Here is a 15,798-nt window from a genome sequence, read left to right as displayed (position 1 = left end):
ATATTGCCAGAAATGGAAGTTAATCACTACATTAAATACATTAACATATTTGGCAACTGGAAAAATGCAACTATGCAGCAGCGATGATTTGGGTCTGTACCTGACAGATCTTTCAGAACCTTATTGTGTCGCTGTTCATTTCCTATAAAATACGTTAAGGATGACAGCATGGTAAATAAAAAATAAAGAATATATTTATACATATAATATGTGTGTGTGTGTGTGTGTGTGTGTGTCTGTGAGAGAGAGAGTGTACGGGAAAACAGAAAAAATTATGCCTGTAATTTCAAAGTGAAGGCTTAAAATAAACCATACTCTTAAAAGCACTCTTTTATTTCCTTTATGGACAACCAACCAAAAGACTGTGCCATAGCTAGCAATGGGGTCAGCCCCGCCTCCTCACTAAGATAAAAGTGTTTGCCTTTTCCTCGCTCAGAGTTGCTCTCAGATTGGTCCTGAATCACTTTTAAGCTAAGTTAACTCCTAGTTAGACATTTTTAAGCTAAATTAAGAGCTCTCTAAAAGGATTGTTAGAATCTTTAAGAATATGGGCCCAGATCTCTGTGTGGAGCACTGGCTGTTTTCAGACTCCTTGTGCAAACAAAAATCTTACTGGATTATTACAATTAATAGCAAAAATAATGTTTGTAAATGTAAACTGTTATTTCCTACTGACACACTACAGCAAAAGATAGAAATAACTGACTTAAAAACATTTTTTGTTGGTGAAAATGCTAGTGGCCTAAGACTTTTGCACAGTAGTGTACATCAGAATTGCACAGTAGAGATGGAATATAACGTAAACACATTAGGATGTTCCTCACTCTTAATATCTGCTGCAGATGAAGTTGAGTTTGTGAGATTCAGGAAGGCTGATCCAGCGCTGATCTCCTCCAGACTGAACTGCTCCTTTTCTCTTCTCGAGTTTGCAGTTTTCTGGTGTCGTTCCGTTCCCTGGAGCCCAGTTCTGATAGCACACCATCTCTCCACTCACCCAGAGCCACATGTTCATGGCGCAGTAGTTGTCTAAACCCAACCACACCGCCGCAGTAGACGCCCGTTTAACCACGTTCATCACATCACGCTGCATCTCTTCTGAATGGACCGAGACCAGATCCACATGATTCTGTCTGCAGTATCTCAGAGCTTCAGCCCACGTCAGATTCTCTCTGATCACAATCAGTTTATCTGGAAACCAAACAAACCACAAGCAGAAACTAGAGAGAGACTGATCAAAAACAGCATGCAGAACAAACGCTGTGCATGGATTTGTCATGTCAGACATGTAGCCTGAACTAAGAGATCTGCAGGTGATGGATGGATTGTGTGTGTTTTGTTAGGATCTTCTCACCTTCATGACACATAAAAGGAAACAGATTGGTGCAAGAGATGTCATTCCATTGTCCCTGAGCATTCGGTTTAAACTCTGCACAGTTTTCATGACCTCCCAAATTATTAGGTTCATCAGACCTCCAGTATCTGAATGAGGAGTCACTCTGATCTGACCACTGCCATGAGTCTCTGAACAGACCGATCCAGACATATGATCCAGATAAGTGATTATCACTGATGAACTGCTGAACCTGTTGATTCTCATTCTGGTTCCTCACACTGACCAAATCAATGTGATTCTGTCTGCAGTAACTCTGAGCTTTTCTCCAGTTCATCGTCTGATTGACAAAGACGAGTCCTGTGTTCACTTTAAGAAAAACAAATGAGATAAAGATTCATGAATCAGTTTGTTCATTATATTTACGCTGCTTTATGGTTTGGATGTGAACAGGAGCAGTGATGGAAACATCAGAAACACGTCATTGAAAGACTTGAGCTGCTTTTACAGCTGGTGATATATTGAACATTTACAAGATTCAAGATATTTTCAATTATACCATGATCTGTCTAAAAACTTGATTCTGATTGGCTGGAATGTGTGCATTCAAACCATTACATGAAAGACACATACAGTCAGACAGTCATTCATTCGATGTCATTTTGTTGGCACCCAGCACCATGAGTTTTATTATAAAATAGCTTCACTATTGAATCGCCATATTACAATTCTCTGCAACGAGGGTTTATGTTGTAATGGACTATCATGGACCAGACTCAAGTTAATCTACATTTGATAAACGAAGCCCTTGTAGGTTTGTGTTGACATACTGAAGGCTGAAAATATCAAGCTGAATCACCTCTTGTCACTGCTGTACATTTATTATTAAACACACTTTGGATCTTGTCTTTTCTTATGGTTTAACTGTTTGTGACCTTGAAATAATTGATAGCGGGTTCTCTGATTATAAGTCTGTTGTTTTTAATATTTCCTTTCTATGTCCTAAAGGAAATCCATATGTCAAAATGTTGGAAATTGAACTCTGAAACTGTTGATGATTTCTGTATTATGTATACAGGTGCATCTCAATAAATTAGAATGTTGTGAAAAAGTTCATTTTTCTTGCAAGTTATTTAAAAAAGTTAAACTTTCATATATTTTAGACTCATTGCATGTAAAGTAAAACATTTCAAAAGTTGTTTTGTTTTAATTTTGATGATTAGAGCTTACAGCTCATGAAAGTCAAAAATCTGTATCTCAAAATATTAGAATATTTAGATTTGAGTTTCAATTAATGACCATCCCTACAGTATAAATTCTGGGTATCTCTTGTTCTTTGAAACCACAATAATGGAGAAGACTGCTGACTTGGCAATGATCCAGAAGATGAACATTGACGCCCTCCACAAAGAGGGTAAGTCACAGAGGGTCATTACTGAAAGGTGTGGCTGTTTACAGAGTGCTGTATCAAAGCAATTTAAATGCAAAGTTGACTGGAAGGAAGAATTTGGGTAGGAAAAGGTGCACAAGCAGCAGGAATGACTGCAAGCTTGAGAATACTGTCAAGCAAACACTGATTCAAACACTTGGGAGAGCTTCACAAGGAGTGGACTGAAGCTGCAATCAGTGCATTAAGAGTCACCACGCTCAGACGTCTTCAGGAAAAGGGCTACCAAGCCACTTCTGAACCAGAGACAACGTCAGAAGCGTCTTACCTGGGCTGTGGAGAAAAAGAACTGGACTGTTGCTCAGTGGTCCAAAGTCCTCTTTTTAGATGAAAGTAAATTTTGCATTTCATTTGGAAATCAAAGTCCCAGAGTCTGGAGGAAGAGTGGAGAGACACAGAATCCATGTTGCTTGAAGTCCAGTGTGAAGTTTCCACAGTCAGTGATGATTTGGGCTGCCATGTCATCTGCTGGTGTTGGTCCACAGTGTTTTCTGAAGTCCACAGTCAACGCAGCCATCTACCAGGAAATTTTAGAGCACTTACATCTACATTTACATTTAGTCATTTGGCAGACGCTTTTATCCAAAGCGACTTACAATTGGGGAATACAAAAAGCGATTCATCTTGAAGAGGCAAATCAGACAGAGGAAGTGCTCGTAACACCAAGTCTCAGTCATTGTTCAAATAAGTACAAGTTAGTAAGGGGAGAGAAGGATAGAGGGAAAAGAGGTTTTTTTTTTTTTTTTTTTAGTTTAGGATGAAGTCAAGTACTGCCAAAAGAGATGAGTTTTCAGTTGTTGCTTGAAGATTGACAGGGATCCGGCGTTGAATGGTGAACGAGAATGTTCTGGAGAGTGATTTTGAGCCTCTCTGTGATGGTACCACAAGGTGTCGCTCACTAGCAGATCTCAGACTTCTGGAGGGGATGTAGGTTTATAATAGTGAGTGGAAGTAGGAGGGTGCTGAGCCTGTGGTAGTTCTGTATGCAAGCATCAGTGTCTTGAACTTGATGCGAGCTGCCACTGGTAGCCAGTGCAGGAAGATGAAGAGAGGTATAACATGCCCTCTTTTGGGCTCGTTGAAGATCAGTCGTGCCGCTGCATTCTGAATCATTTGCAGAGGTTTGATTGTGTTTGATGGCAGACCAGCCAGAAGAGCATTGCAGAAGTCCAGTCTAGAAGCGACAAGGGCCTGGACAAGAAGTTGTGCAGCATGCTCTGTCAGAAAGGGCCTGATCTTTCTGATGTTGTGTAGTGCAAACCTGCAGGATCGAGCAGTCTTTGCAATGTGCTCTTTGAAGGTCAGCTGGTCATCAAAGATTACTCCAAGATTTCTGACCGAAGTTGATGGGGTAATCATTGATAAGCCTAACTGAATCGTGAAGTCATGCTGTAGAGTCGGAGTGGCAGGGAAGACTAGAAGTTCCATCTTTGCCAGGTTGAGCTGTAGGTGATGTTCTTTCATCCATCCCTGAGGAACTCCAGTGACCAGTTGATGTGGTTTGGATACCTCCCCTCCCCAGGCCACCCTGAAAGATCTACCGGTGAGATAGGATTCAAACCAGCGAAGTGGAATCCCAGTGATGCCCAGTGATGAGAGGGTAGACAGGAGAATCTGATGATTGACCGTGTCAAAAGCAGCAGAAAGATCCAGCAGAATGAGAACTGATGATTTGGAATCAGCGTTTGCAATTCGCAGGGCTTCAGTGACTGAGAGTAGCGCAGTCTCTCTTGAATGGCCACACTTCATGCTTCTTCCTGCTGACAAGCTTTATGGAGATGCTGATTTAATTTTCCAGCAGGACTTGGCACCTGCCCACACTGCCAAAGGTACCAAAAGCTGGTTCAATGACCATGGTGTTACTGTGCTTGATTGGCCAGCAAACTCGCCTGACCTGAACCCCATAGAGAATCTACGGGGCATTGTCAAGAGGAAGATGAGAGACACCAGACCCAACAATGCAGATGACCTGAAGGCCGCTATCAAAGAAACCTGGGCTTCCATACCACCTCAGCAGTGCCACAAACTGATCACCTCCATGCCACGCTGAATTGAGGCAGTAATTAAAGCAAAAGGAGCCCCTACCAAGTATTGAGTACATATACAGTAAATGAACATACTTTCCAGAAGGCCAACATTTCACTAAAAAAATTTTTTTTATTGGTCTTATGAAGTATTCCAATTTGTTGTGAATTGGTGGGTTTTTGTTAAATGTCAGCCTAAATCATCACAATTAAAACAACCAAAGACTTAAACTACTTCAGTCTTTGTGCATTGAATTTATTTCAGTCATTAGGGCAGTCATGGCCTAATGGATAGAGAGTTGGACTTGTAACCCGAAGGTCGTGGGTTCGAGTCTTGGGTCTGGCAGGGATTGTAGGTGGGGGAGTGAATAACCAACACTCTCTCCACCCTCAATACCACAACTGAGATGAGACCCTAGAGCAAGGCACCGAATCCCCAACTGCTCCCCGGGCGCCGCAGCATTGGCTGCCCACTGCTCCGGGTGTATGTTCACTACTGTGTGTACACTTGGATGGGTTAAATGCAGAGCACAAATTCCGAGTATGAGTCACCATACTTGGCCACACACCACTTCACTATTTAATATTTGAGTTGAATTACTGAAATAAATTAACTTTTCCACGACATTCAAATTTATTGAGATGCACCTATAATGAGAATGTGGTGTTGAATTTGAGAAATGAGAGCCCGCTTTTGAACTTGTGTGGGGATTAATTACTTTCTTCTTTTAAGTCGGTGTGCTCCATTGGAGATGAGATGATTTAAACTAAAATCTGAACCATGGCTTAATGATTCCACCCGTGCTCTGCGTCGTCTATGCAGACGGGCAGAGCGGAAATGGAAGAAGGATAAGCTTCAAGTGTCATTTGAGCTTTTTAAAGGGATGCTATTTGATTATCAGAAATTGGTTAAAACGGCAAGGGCCACATTTTTTCTGATTTTATATATATAAAAAAAAATATTAATAATAAAAATAGTGGTAACCCGAGTGTTTTATTCAATACACTGAATGCAGTGATAAATCCACCTGCTTCGGTTGGGTTTGAAGTCTCTGCACAATCATGTGACAAGTTCCAAAAAAAAAACATTATAGCTACAACTTCTGGTATTAGACCTTCCCTTCAGTTACTGGATCATGATGTTGTTGGCCCCAGTTTTTTTAAGTTAATAAATAATTGCCTGATGACAGGTTTGGTGCCAGTTGATTTTAATCTAATAGATATAAATTTACCTTTGTTCCAGAGGCTATTCGTTTTTGTAATTTAAAGTCTTAAGGTGTTTTTTGTTTTTATTTGTATTATTATTATTATTTTTTTTTTTCAAGAAGAATTGAATTATGAAGCATGTCGTTTTTTTTTTCCTTTTTTTTTTTTCTTTCTATTTATTTTTTTGTATCTTCTATGTGATGTCTTGTGTTTGCTGTGTGATTCTGCTACCCTACTTGAATTGCCCCTTGTGGGATTAATAAAGTTGTTAACTTAACTTAAACATGCCATAATTCAGCCAGTATTAAATAGAATAGGTTTGGACTCATTTCAGACCAATCTCGAAATTGCGTTTTCTTTCTAAGGTCTTGGAGAAAGTTGTTTCTCAGCTGGAAAACCATATTAGAATTCATGGGATTGCTCTTAAATGGTTTAAGTCGTATACAGCAGATAGAAGTTTTGCAGTTAAACTGGGAGAGCATGTCAACACCAGCTCCACTAACGTGTGGAGCCCCTCAAGGGTCTATCCTCGTCCCTTTTGTTCTCACTGTACTTACTCCCTAGGACAGGGGTGGGGAACGTTGATCCTGGAGGGCCACTCTTCTGCAGAGTTTAGCTCCAACCCTGAAAAACCCTGGGAAAAATACCTAATTGCATCCTGAAACCTTGATTAGCTGGTTCAGGTGTGTTTGATTAGGGTTGGAGCTAAACTCTGCATGGACTCCGGCCCTCCAGGATCAATGTTCCCCACCCCTGCCCTAGGAACTATATTTTACAATGGGTCTGGTATGAGCTCGCTTTTGAGCTGCTTAACTGACATCAAGGACTGGATGACGTCCTTTTTGTTTTAATTCATTGAAAATAAAACCAAGATTATGTTTTTTGGTCCAGTCGTTAATCAAACTACTATAAACTCTATCCTTCGCTCCCCGGCTAAGCATAATAAAGCAGTGGTGAAAAATCTAGTTGTGCTATTTGATTCAGAATTTAAATTTGAAGCAAATAAATTCAGTGGTCAAATCTTGCTTTTTTAATTTGAGACTTTTAGCAAAGATGAAGTCCTTTCTTTTTTTTTTTGAGACGTAGAGATAGTTATACATGCCTTTATTTTTTTATGCTTAGACTATTGTAATACTCACTATGAATTGGCCAGAAAGCCCTGGCACATCTACAGAAAGTTCAAAATGCAGCTGCAAGACAGGCACTGGATAGTGATCATATTACTCCTATCCTGTCTTCTCTTAAATGGTTGTCGGTCTTTCTCTGAATTGATTATAAACTTTTGTTTATAAATCTCTGAATTTTTTGGCACCAAAATACTTGGAGACATGAGTAAACCGCCATTCCTCTGTTAGGCCCCTGAGATAATCTGACTAGCTTCTTTCAGTGATTCCCAGATCTAGATTAAAATGTATTAGGGGATCGTGCTTTCTCAGTTGCTGCCCCCAAATTTTGGAACTCATTGCCTTTTTGTATCAGATTTGTGCAGGTTATTTCTAGTTTTAAATCTGTGACAAAGACTCATTTATTAACTATGGCTTTTAATTCCACGAGCGATTAATTCTTAGATGTGTATTTGTTTTATGTCTTTTATGCCTATTCTTGCTACTTTATTTTCTTTGATGTACAGCACTTTGGGCAACCCTGGTTATATTGAAATGTACTTTATAAATAATAACAATAATTTTATTATTATTATTATTAAAAATATAAGATCAGTTTTTATCTTTAAGGTTTTAGGCTCTTTAATTGCAAGTTTCCATTTTGACAATGTATTTTACAGAGGGACAACAAAAGATCAAAGTGTGGTCTGTGTAGTGAATGAATGAAGTCTTTTCTTCTGGCAAATACAGAAATGGTCTCAACACTAAAAGGGTGACAAATATTAATAAAAAATAATATTTATATATAAAATAATAAAAATATCAAATTAAATAGTTATACTCTTCAGTATTCCATTAAAATGTGGTATATGGTGCATATATAAATGAACTCACTGTTGTTGCAGATGAAATGCTGGTTATTAATACATGGTATATCATGCCATTGTCCATTTAACATGATGCCACACTCATCTCTGCCATCTGGTTCTCCAGTAGCCCAGTTCAGATAGAGCGCATGTTCACCTGAAGACCAGTGCCATTTATTATGACCCGTCTTCTGCAGCCCAATCCAGACATACTGAACACTTCTATCATTCACACTCTTCTTCAGCTCGTTTGTGTCATTCATGTTGTCAGCGGTGGCCAGATCTGTGTATTTCTCTCTGCAGTATCTCTGAGCTTCAGTCCAGGTCTTCGTCTCATTTATAAAGTGATACTGACGCTGAACACATTCAGATACGGAGCAGAGAGCTGTGAAAGAGAGGGTTTGATTTAATGATTTTCATAACAGGATCAAACCTAATGAAACTAGAAACCAGAAATAAAACCACAGACACACTCACCGATGAGAAGAAGAATGAAATATAGAGTTTGGTCCATTTCTGAGGAAGAAAAATATAGATAAATAAAATATTTACAGATTCATTTTGGTGTAAAACATGATTTCAGTGATAATTAAAAATGCATCTTAACAGGAACATAAATGTACTGTACACAGTGATAAAGACAATATTATCATGTCAAAGTCTAATTCTAGTTAAAGATTGAACATGTGAGTTGTTCTTACTTCAGAGGTCGTGTGTTTCTGTCCTGAGTCTGATGTTTCTGTCTGCAGCTTCAAACTGTGTGATTATTATATCTGCTCTCATCCCTCATTCAGCATCATATCATTTATTACTCATTTTACTTCCTCATTAATGTGTTTTTATGATACTTTTCTGTGTTGGTCTTTGTTGCTGTAATTCTATGGAAGTGTGTTCATTTGAATGACTGAGGGTATGTATGTTTCTGTATGCACACAGGCAAAACAAAGACAAAAGCAGGAACACATTCATCTCTTTATTTATGGAAATCATAAGCAAAGAGAACATTCACATTATTTCACTATGTACACAGGCGATGTTGCTTCCTCTTCATACGGTGCCACTCACAGTCAACATTATAACAGTAAATTTAATTTACTGGTGTAACAAAACATGCTTGAACCTCTTTCTTTCTCATTTTCCCCACTGATTAACATGCATATGAAGACCTCCAATGACTATACATGACTCATGCTCACATTCACTTGTGCCATTTTTATACTGCAACAGCAGCACAGAGGCTACATATAAAGCACAAAAAGTATTTATACAAAGTATATGCATGAATACACTTGCACATGAGTGTATATAGTGTCTTATTTTTATATTTCTTCATTCAATATTTTGAATGCTACTGCTTAATACACCAATTGTACCTGAAAAATAAAGCACTGTTTGTTTTATTTTTTAATAACAAAGATAAAATAATAAAGACTTTTTTATCTTTGCCCACTTTGGCCTAAATAACCTGGTGAGAAATAAATATACTAAAATGTATTTTATGCAAAGTATACTACAAATACATTCATTTAACATGTCTATGTACTAAATGAAAATACCCAATAATTGTACTTATTTCATGCTTTCTTCAAAAGCAATCAGAGTAAGTTTTCACTACAAATAAGTTGTAAAGTAGAGCAGCTTTAAGTAAAGTAAAGTAAAGTAAAGTAAAGTAAAGTAAAGTAAAGTCGTGACGTATTGTCAAGTATGGTGACCCATACTCGAAATTGGTGCTCTGCGTTTAACCCATCCAACGTGCACACACACAGCAGTGAACACACACACACACACACAGCAGTGAACATAGTTGAGTTCCATAGTAGGAAAAAAAAAATACCATGGAAGTCAATGGTGCCTCCCTGTTTCCCACATTCTGTAGGATATCTTCCTTTGTGTTCAGCAGAACAAAGACATTCATACTGTCACGGTTCATGAATTCACTGGTTTCTTCATGTCTCGTGCATTGTTGTTCTCTGTGTGTGTGTGTGTGTATGTGTGAGTGGGCGTCGCCGCTCAGTGCTCATCAGCGCGCCAGCTGATCTCATTACCCGCACCAGCTGCTGCCAATCCACTCACCTATAAAGTCTCACCGCACTCTCCTGTCTTTTGTCAGATCGTTGGTTGATGTCCTCTGTGTGTCTTCGCGTGTCGTCTGCTGCCTGGTTCCTGGTCCGTGTTTCGTCTTCTTGGTTCGTCTCACCTGGATGTGCACCTCAGCTGGATTCACCAACACCACTCACCACCTGCACGCTGTCTGTCGAGTCCCTGCGCCACCTGCCCACCCGAGAGACTTTGAGATTCAGTTTGTGTCCTCTGACTATTTAATAAAGCATATTGCTTGCATCCTTGCTTCCTCCTGATTGATCCGTGACAGAACGATCTGACCTGACATGGAAGCAGCAAGCAGTTCCTCGTCCTCGCTAGAAAGATTCGTCCGCTCTAGTGTAGCGCGGATGGAGACGCAGGAGAGGAACATGCAGGAATCGGGTCGGGCTATTCAAGCCCTGGTGACGCAGGTGTCCGAGCTCACCCAGCAACTTCAACATCTGCGAGCTCCCACTGCGCCACTCACACCGCCTATTCCCCTCGTACCACCTGAGAACGCCTCCCCGTCAGAGCCCCGCCTACCAACTCCCGAATTATATAACGGTGAGCCCAATTTTTGCAGAGCGTTTCTAACTCGATGTTCTATGCACTTTTCCCTGCAGCCCAGAACCTTTGCTAAGGAACAAAGCAAGGTGGCTTTTGTGCTCACATTACTGACGGGGAGAGCGGCGCTATGGGGAACAGCGGTGTGGGAGAACCAAGATCCATGCTGTGCCTCGTTCCAGACACTCTCCGCCGAGATGAAGAGAGTCTTCGACCGCGCGGTCGCGGGAAGGGAGGCGGCTCGTGTCCTTGCGGATCTCAGACAGGAGGAGAAGTCTGTGGCCGACTACTCCATTGAGTTCCGGACCTTGGCGGCAGAGTGCCAATGGAACGAGGAGGCGCAGTGGGATATGTTCCTGCATGGGCTGGCTGATCGCGTCCAGAAGGAGATTTACACCCTGGATTTGCCGGCCACTCTCAATGGCCTGATTGAGCTGGCCATTCGGGTGGATTCCCGAGTCTCCAGAGTGGAACGCCGGTTTTCATCCGCTCGGGTTCCAGCAGCCACTCAGGATCTACGAGCCAGCGGCAGGGACGTGGTCAGCCCCGTCTACGATCACGAGCCCATGCAGGTAGGGCGAGCTCGGCTTTCCCGGGAGGAGAAGGAGAGGCGGAGATCCCAGGGCCTTTGCCTTTACTGTGGCGCCGCAGGACACTTTGCTCACAACTGCCCGGTAAAAGGGGCAAGCCCGGCAGTAAGGTTGAGGCTACTGTCGGGTGGGATCTCCGCTGAGAAGACCTCATCGACATCTACACTCCTCCCGGTAAGACTACGATGGTCAACTCACACGCACGACTGTCATGCACTGCTGGATTCTGGGGCTGAGGGCAATTTCATGGACTACACATTTGCACATAAGGCTCAAGTTCTCCTTCTACCCCTCACTCAGACCATCGCAGTCCACGCCCTCAATGGCCAAGCCCTTCCCACCATTTCATTCACTACTGGACCCATCACACTCATTGTATCTGGCAACCACTCTGAAACCATCTCCTTTTACATTCTGGACTCCCCCCTGGCACCCATTGTTTTAGGACACCCCTGGCTCACCGAACACAACCCCAGGATAGATTGGCAGCAGAAATCAGTATCGGAATGGAGCACTAAATGTTATGAATCTTGTCTTATGTCTGCCTGTCCGTCTGTTTCTGTTTCTACGTTTCAGGAGGAGACAGTGGATTGGTCAAACGTGCCCACGGAGTATCACGACCTGAAGTGTTCAGTAAGTCTCGTGCTGCTTCTCTCCCTCCGCATCGTCCCTATGACTGTGCTATAGAGTTATTGCCAGGTACGTCTCCGCCTAAGGGCAAGTTATATTCACTTTCTGTTCCAGAGAGAGAGGCTATGGAGAAATATATTTCTGATTCTCTAGCAGCGGGGTTCATCCGTCCCTCCTCTTCTCCAGCGGGGGCGGGGTTCTTTTTTGTGGGGAAGAAGGACGGGTCTCTGCGACCTTGTATTGACTACCGGGGGCTGAACAACATCACGGTAAAGAATACTTATCCTTTGCCGCTGATGTCCTCAGCCTTCGAGAGGTTGCAGGGAGCGTCAATCTTCACTAAACTGGACTTACGTAACGCTTATCATTTGGTCCGCATTAGGAGGGGGGATGAATGGAAGACTGCCTTTAACACCCCCAGGGGGCACTTTGAATACTTGGTTATGCCCTTCGGGCTGTCCAACTCCCCGGCAGTCTTCCAGGCACTCGTCAACGACGTGCTGCGAGATATGGTCGATCAGTTCATATATGTTTACCTGGATGACATATTGATTTTTTCTTCTTCTCTCCAGGAGCACGTGCAGCACGTTCGACGAGTGCTTCAGAGGCTGTTAGAGAATGGGCTTTTTGTCAAGGCGGAGAAATGCGCTTTTCACGCACAGTCTGTTCCTTTCTTAGGGTACATTGTGTCGTCTGAGGGAGTGCGTATGGATCCTGAGAAGGTTAAGGCTGTGGTGGATTGGCCAAGTCCAGATTCCCGTAAGGCCCTACAGAGGTTTCTGGGGTTCGCCAATTTTTACCGGCGGTTCATTCGCAATTTCAGCCAACTAGCCTCACCTCTGACCGCCTTGACCTCCCCCAGAACTACGTTCAGGTGGTCAAACGCAGCTGAGGCTGCGTTTGCCAAACTGAAAGGCCGCTTTGTTTCAGCCCCCATCCTAGTTACCCCTGATCCATCACGTCAGTTCGTGGTGGAGGTCGATGCGTCAGAGGTGGGGGTAGGTGCAGTGCTATCCCAACGTTCTCCGGCAGACGACAGAATGCATCCATGCGCGTTTTTGTCTCACCGTTTGTCCCCTGCCGAAAGTAATTATGACATTGGTAACCGAGAGTTGTTGGCAGTCAAATTAGCATTGGAAGAATGGCGTCACTGGTTAGAAGGGTCGGGGGTACCTTTTATCGTATGGACCGATCATAAGAATTTGGAATACATTAGAACTGCTAAAAGATTGAACTCCAGGCAGGCTCGGTGGGCACTTTTTTTCGGACGTTTTGACTTCACTCTCTCGTATCGCCCGGGTTCTAAAAACATCAAACCCGATTCTCTATCTCGTATTTTTGACCGTTCCGATCGCCCGTCTACTCCCGAGTGCATTTTTCCGGAGACCTTAATTGTCTCCACACTCACATGGGAGGTCGAATCGAAGGTCAAGACGGCCTTACAAGGGGTAACGCCTCCGGTCGGATGCCCACCGAACCGGTTATTTGTGCCAGAGGGATTACGGTCCGACGTTATTCAGTGGGGACATTGTTCCAATGTGGCTTGTCATCCAGGAGTCAGTCGCACTACATCTTTAGTCAAGCAACGATTTTGGTGGCCACTTATGGCTCGTGATGTTCACAGTTTTGTTTTGGCTTGCTCAGTTTGTGCCACTGGTAAGACTTCCAATAGACCCCCAGATGGGCTCCTTCAACCGCTGCCGGTCCCTTCGAGACCCTGGTCCCATATCGCTCTAGATTTTGTCACCGCCCTCCCACCCTCTCAGGGTAACACGGTAGTTTTAACCGTGGTGGACCGATTCTCGAAGGCGGCCCACTTTATTCCCTTGCCCAAATTACCCTCAGCCAAGGAGACAGCGGTAACAGTCGTTGACCACGTCTTTCGGTTACATGGCCTCCCGACGGACGTGGTTTCCGACAGAGGTCCCCAATTTGTGTCCAAATTTTGGCGAGAGTTTTGTAAGTTGCTGGGTGCTACTGTTAGTCTGTCCTCAGGGTTTCATCCCCAGAGCAATGGTCAAACTGAGAGAGCCAACCAGGATTTGGAGAGAACGTTGCGATGTCTGGTCTCCAAGAATCCTTCCTCATGGAGCCAACAACTGTCAATGGTGGAGTACGCCCACAATTCGTTACCAGTGTCATCTACGGGCCTGTCTCCGTTTGAATGCAGTATAGGTTACCAGCCACCAATTTTTCCTAGTCTGGAATCCGAAGTCGCGGTTCCCTCCGCCCACGCCTTTGTCCAGAGGTGTCATCGCACTTGGACTAGAGCCCGCGAGACTCTACTCCAGGTGGGAGCGCGCACCAAGGCCAAGGCCGATCGCCACCGGTCTAGACCTCCCGTATACGTCGTCGGTTCCAAAGTGTGGCTTTCTACTAAGAACATTCCTCTCCGCTCCGTGTCTAATAAACTTGCTCCTAAATTCATTGGCCCGTTCGCTGTCACCAAGATCATTAGTCCGGTGACAGTCCGCCTCAAACTCCCTCCAGTGTACAGGAGGATTCATCCCGTTTTCCATGTGTCCAAGATTAAACCTGTGTTTTATGCACGCATAAATCCGCCAGCCCCGGTTCCCCCACCGCCGCGACTCGTAGAAGGGGAACCCGCCTATTCGGTCAATCGTATTCTGGACTCTAGGCGGAGGGGACGCGGATTCCAGTACTTGGTGGACTGGGAAGGTTACGGTCCGGAGGAGAGAAGTTGGGTACCTGCTAGAGACATTCTGGATCACTCCCTTATTGATGATTACAATCGACAGGTAAGGGAGTCTGGGAACGCCAGGAGGCGTTCCTAGGAGGGAGGGTACTGTCACGGTTCATGAATTCACTGGTTTCTTCATGTCTCGTGCATTGTTGTTCTCTGTGTGTGTGTGTGTGTATGTGTGAGTGGGCGTCGCCGCTCAGTGCTCATCAGCGCGCCAGCTGATCTCATTACCCGCACCAGCTGCTGCCAATCCACTCACCTATAAAGTCTCACCGCACTCTCCTGTCTTTTGTCAGATCGTTGGTTGATGTCCTCTGTGTGTCTTCGCGTGTCGTCTGCTGCCTGGTTCCTGGTCCGTGTTTCGTCTTCTTGGTTCGTCTCACCTGGATGTGCACCTCAGCTGGATTCACCAACACCACTCACCACCTGCACGCTGTCTGTCGAGTCCCTGCGCCACCTGCCCACCCGAGAGACTTTGAGATTCAGTTTGTGTCCTCTGACTATTTAATAAAGCATATTGCTTGCATCCTTGCTTCCTCCTGATTGATCCGTGACACATACAGGTTTGGAACTACTTGAGGGTGAGTAAATGATGACAGAATGTTCATTTTTGGGTAAACTATCCCTTTAAATATCAGCCTGTAAGTCAAGAACTACTATTAGTCCCTTTCAATATTGTTTGGCATTGCAATAACATACATTTTGTCTTTTGACCTAATCATGATACATTTTCTTTGGAGTGAGTTGTGCACACTTGTTGTCAAACAAATCAGTAAATGCACAGTAAATGAAAGAAACATCAGCAGGTCCGTATAAACTTTCAAAATATTGCAAACTTTTATAACGTCCCGAAGAAAAGTACCTAAAGCTCAATTTAACAAATAAGCACAAGTCAACCTGCCATACCAAACAAGACCATGGGGAGGTGCCAAAGGACTGCATATGTGACACTCACAAAATATGTTTTTGAGATGATTACTTTTGTTTCTTTTCTTTCTATTGCAATTGTATTTTATTTTATTCCGATTTATAGAATTGAATACTAATGAGAGATTACAAAGAAGCACAATAATATGCTGTTTCATAAAATGGACACAGGGTGGCAGCACCCACTATCAGCGGCACTCTGGGACTCTTAGCAACGCGCAGAGCAAGGTGAGCTCATAATCCGAATGAATGGAGAATGAGCAAACGTTGTCCTGCGTCGCTGATTTCTATCTAATATTTCCAATATTTCCAGGTTAGTTACACG

General features: G+C 43.2%; 2 protein-coding genes across 2 annotated transcripts in view; one reads left to right on the top strand and one right to left on the bottom strand.

The window, feature by feature from the left end:
• The window catches only part of LOC306861610 (polyunsaturated fatty acid 5-lipoxygenase-like), a 587,266-nt gene that overhangs the window by 17,530 nt on the left and 553,938 nt on the right, over positions 1-15,798 (top strand). The window lies entirely within an intron of this gene.
• Positions 827-8,711, bottom strand: LOC306861657 (macrophage mannose receptor 1-like; the record flags this gene model as incomplete). Its single annotated transcript, XM_079404058.1, has 5 exons — positions 8,678-8,711; positions 8,454-8,492; positions 8,005-8,361; positions 1,352-1,699; positions 827-1,188 (listed from the first exon to the last, which is right to left on the bottom strand). The coding sequence occupies exons 2-5, from the start codon at positions 8,488-8,490 to the stop codon at positions 827-829; spliced, it is 1,104 nt and encodes a 367-aa protein (XP_079260184.1). The 5' UTR covers positions 8,491-8,492; positions 8,678-8,711.

Source organism: Barbus barbus, assembly GCF_936440315.1.
Source record: "Barbus barbus genome assembly, chromosome: 42".
Classification (NCBI taxonomy): Eukaryota; Metazoa; Chordata; class Actinopteri; order Cypriniformes; family Cyprinidae; genus Barbus; species Barbus barbus.
Note: the sequence above shows the minus strand (reverse complement) of the source record. Positions and strands in the feature narration are given on the sequence as shown.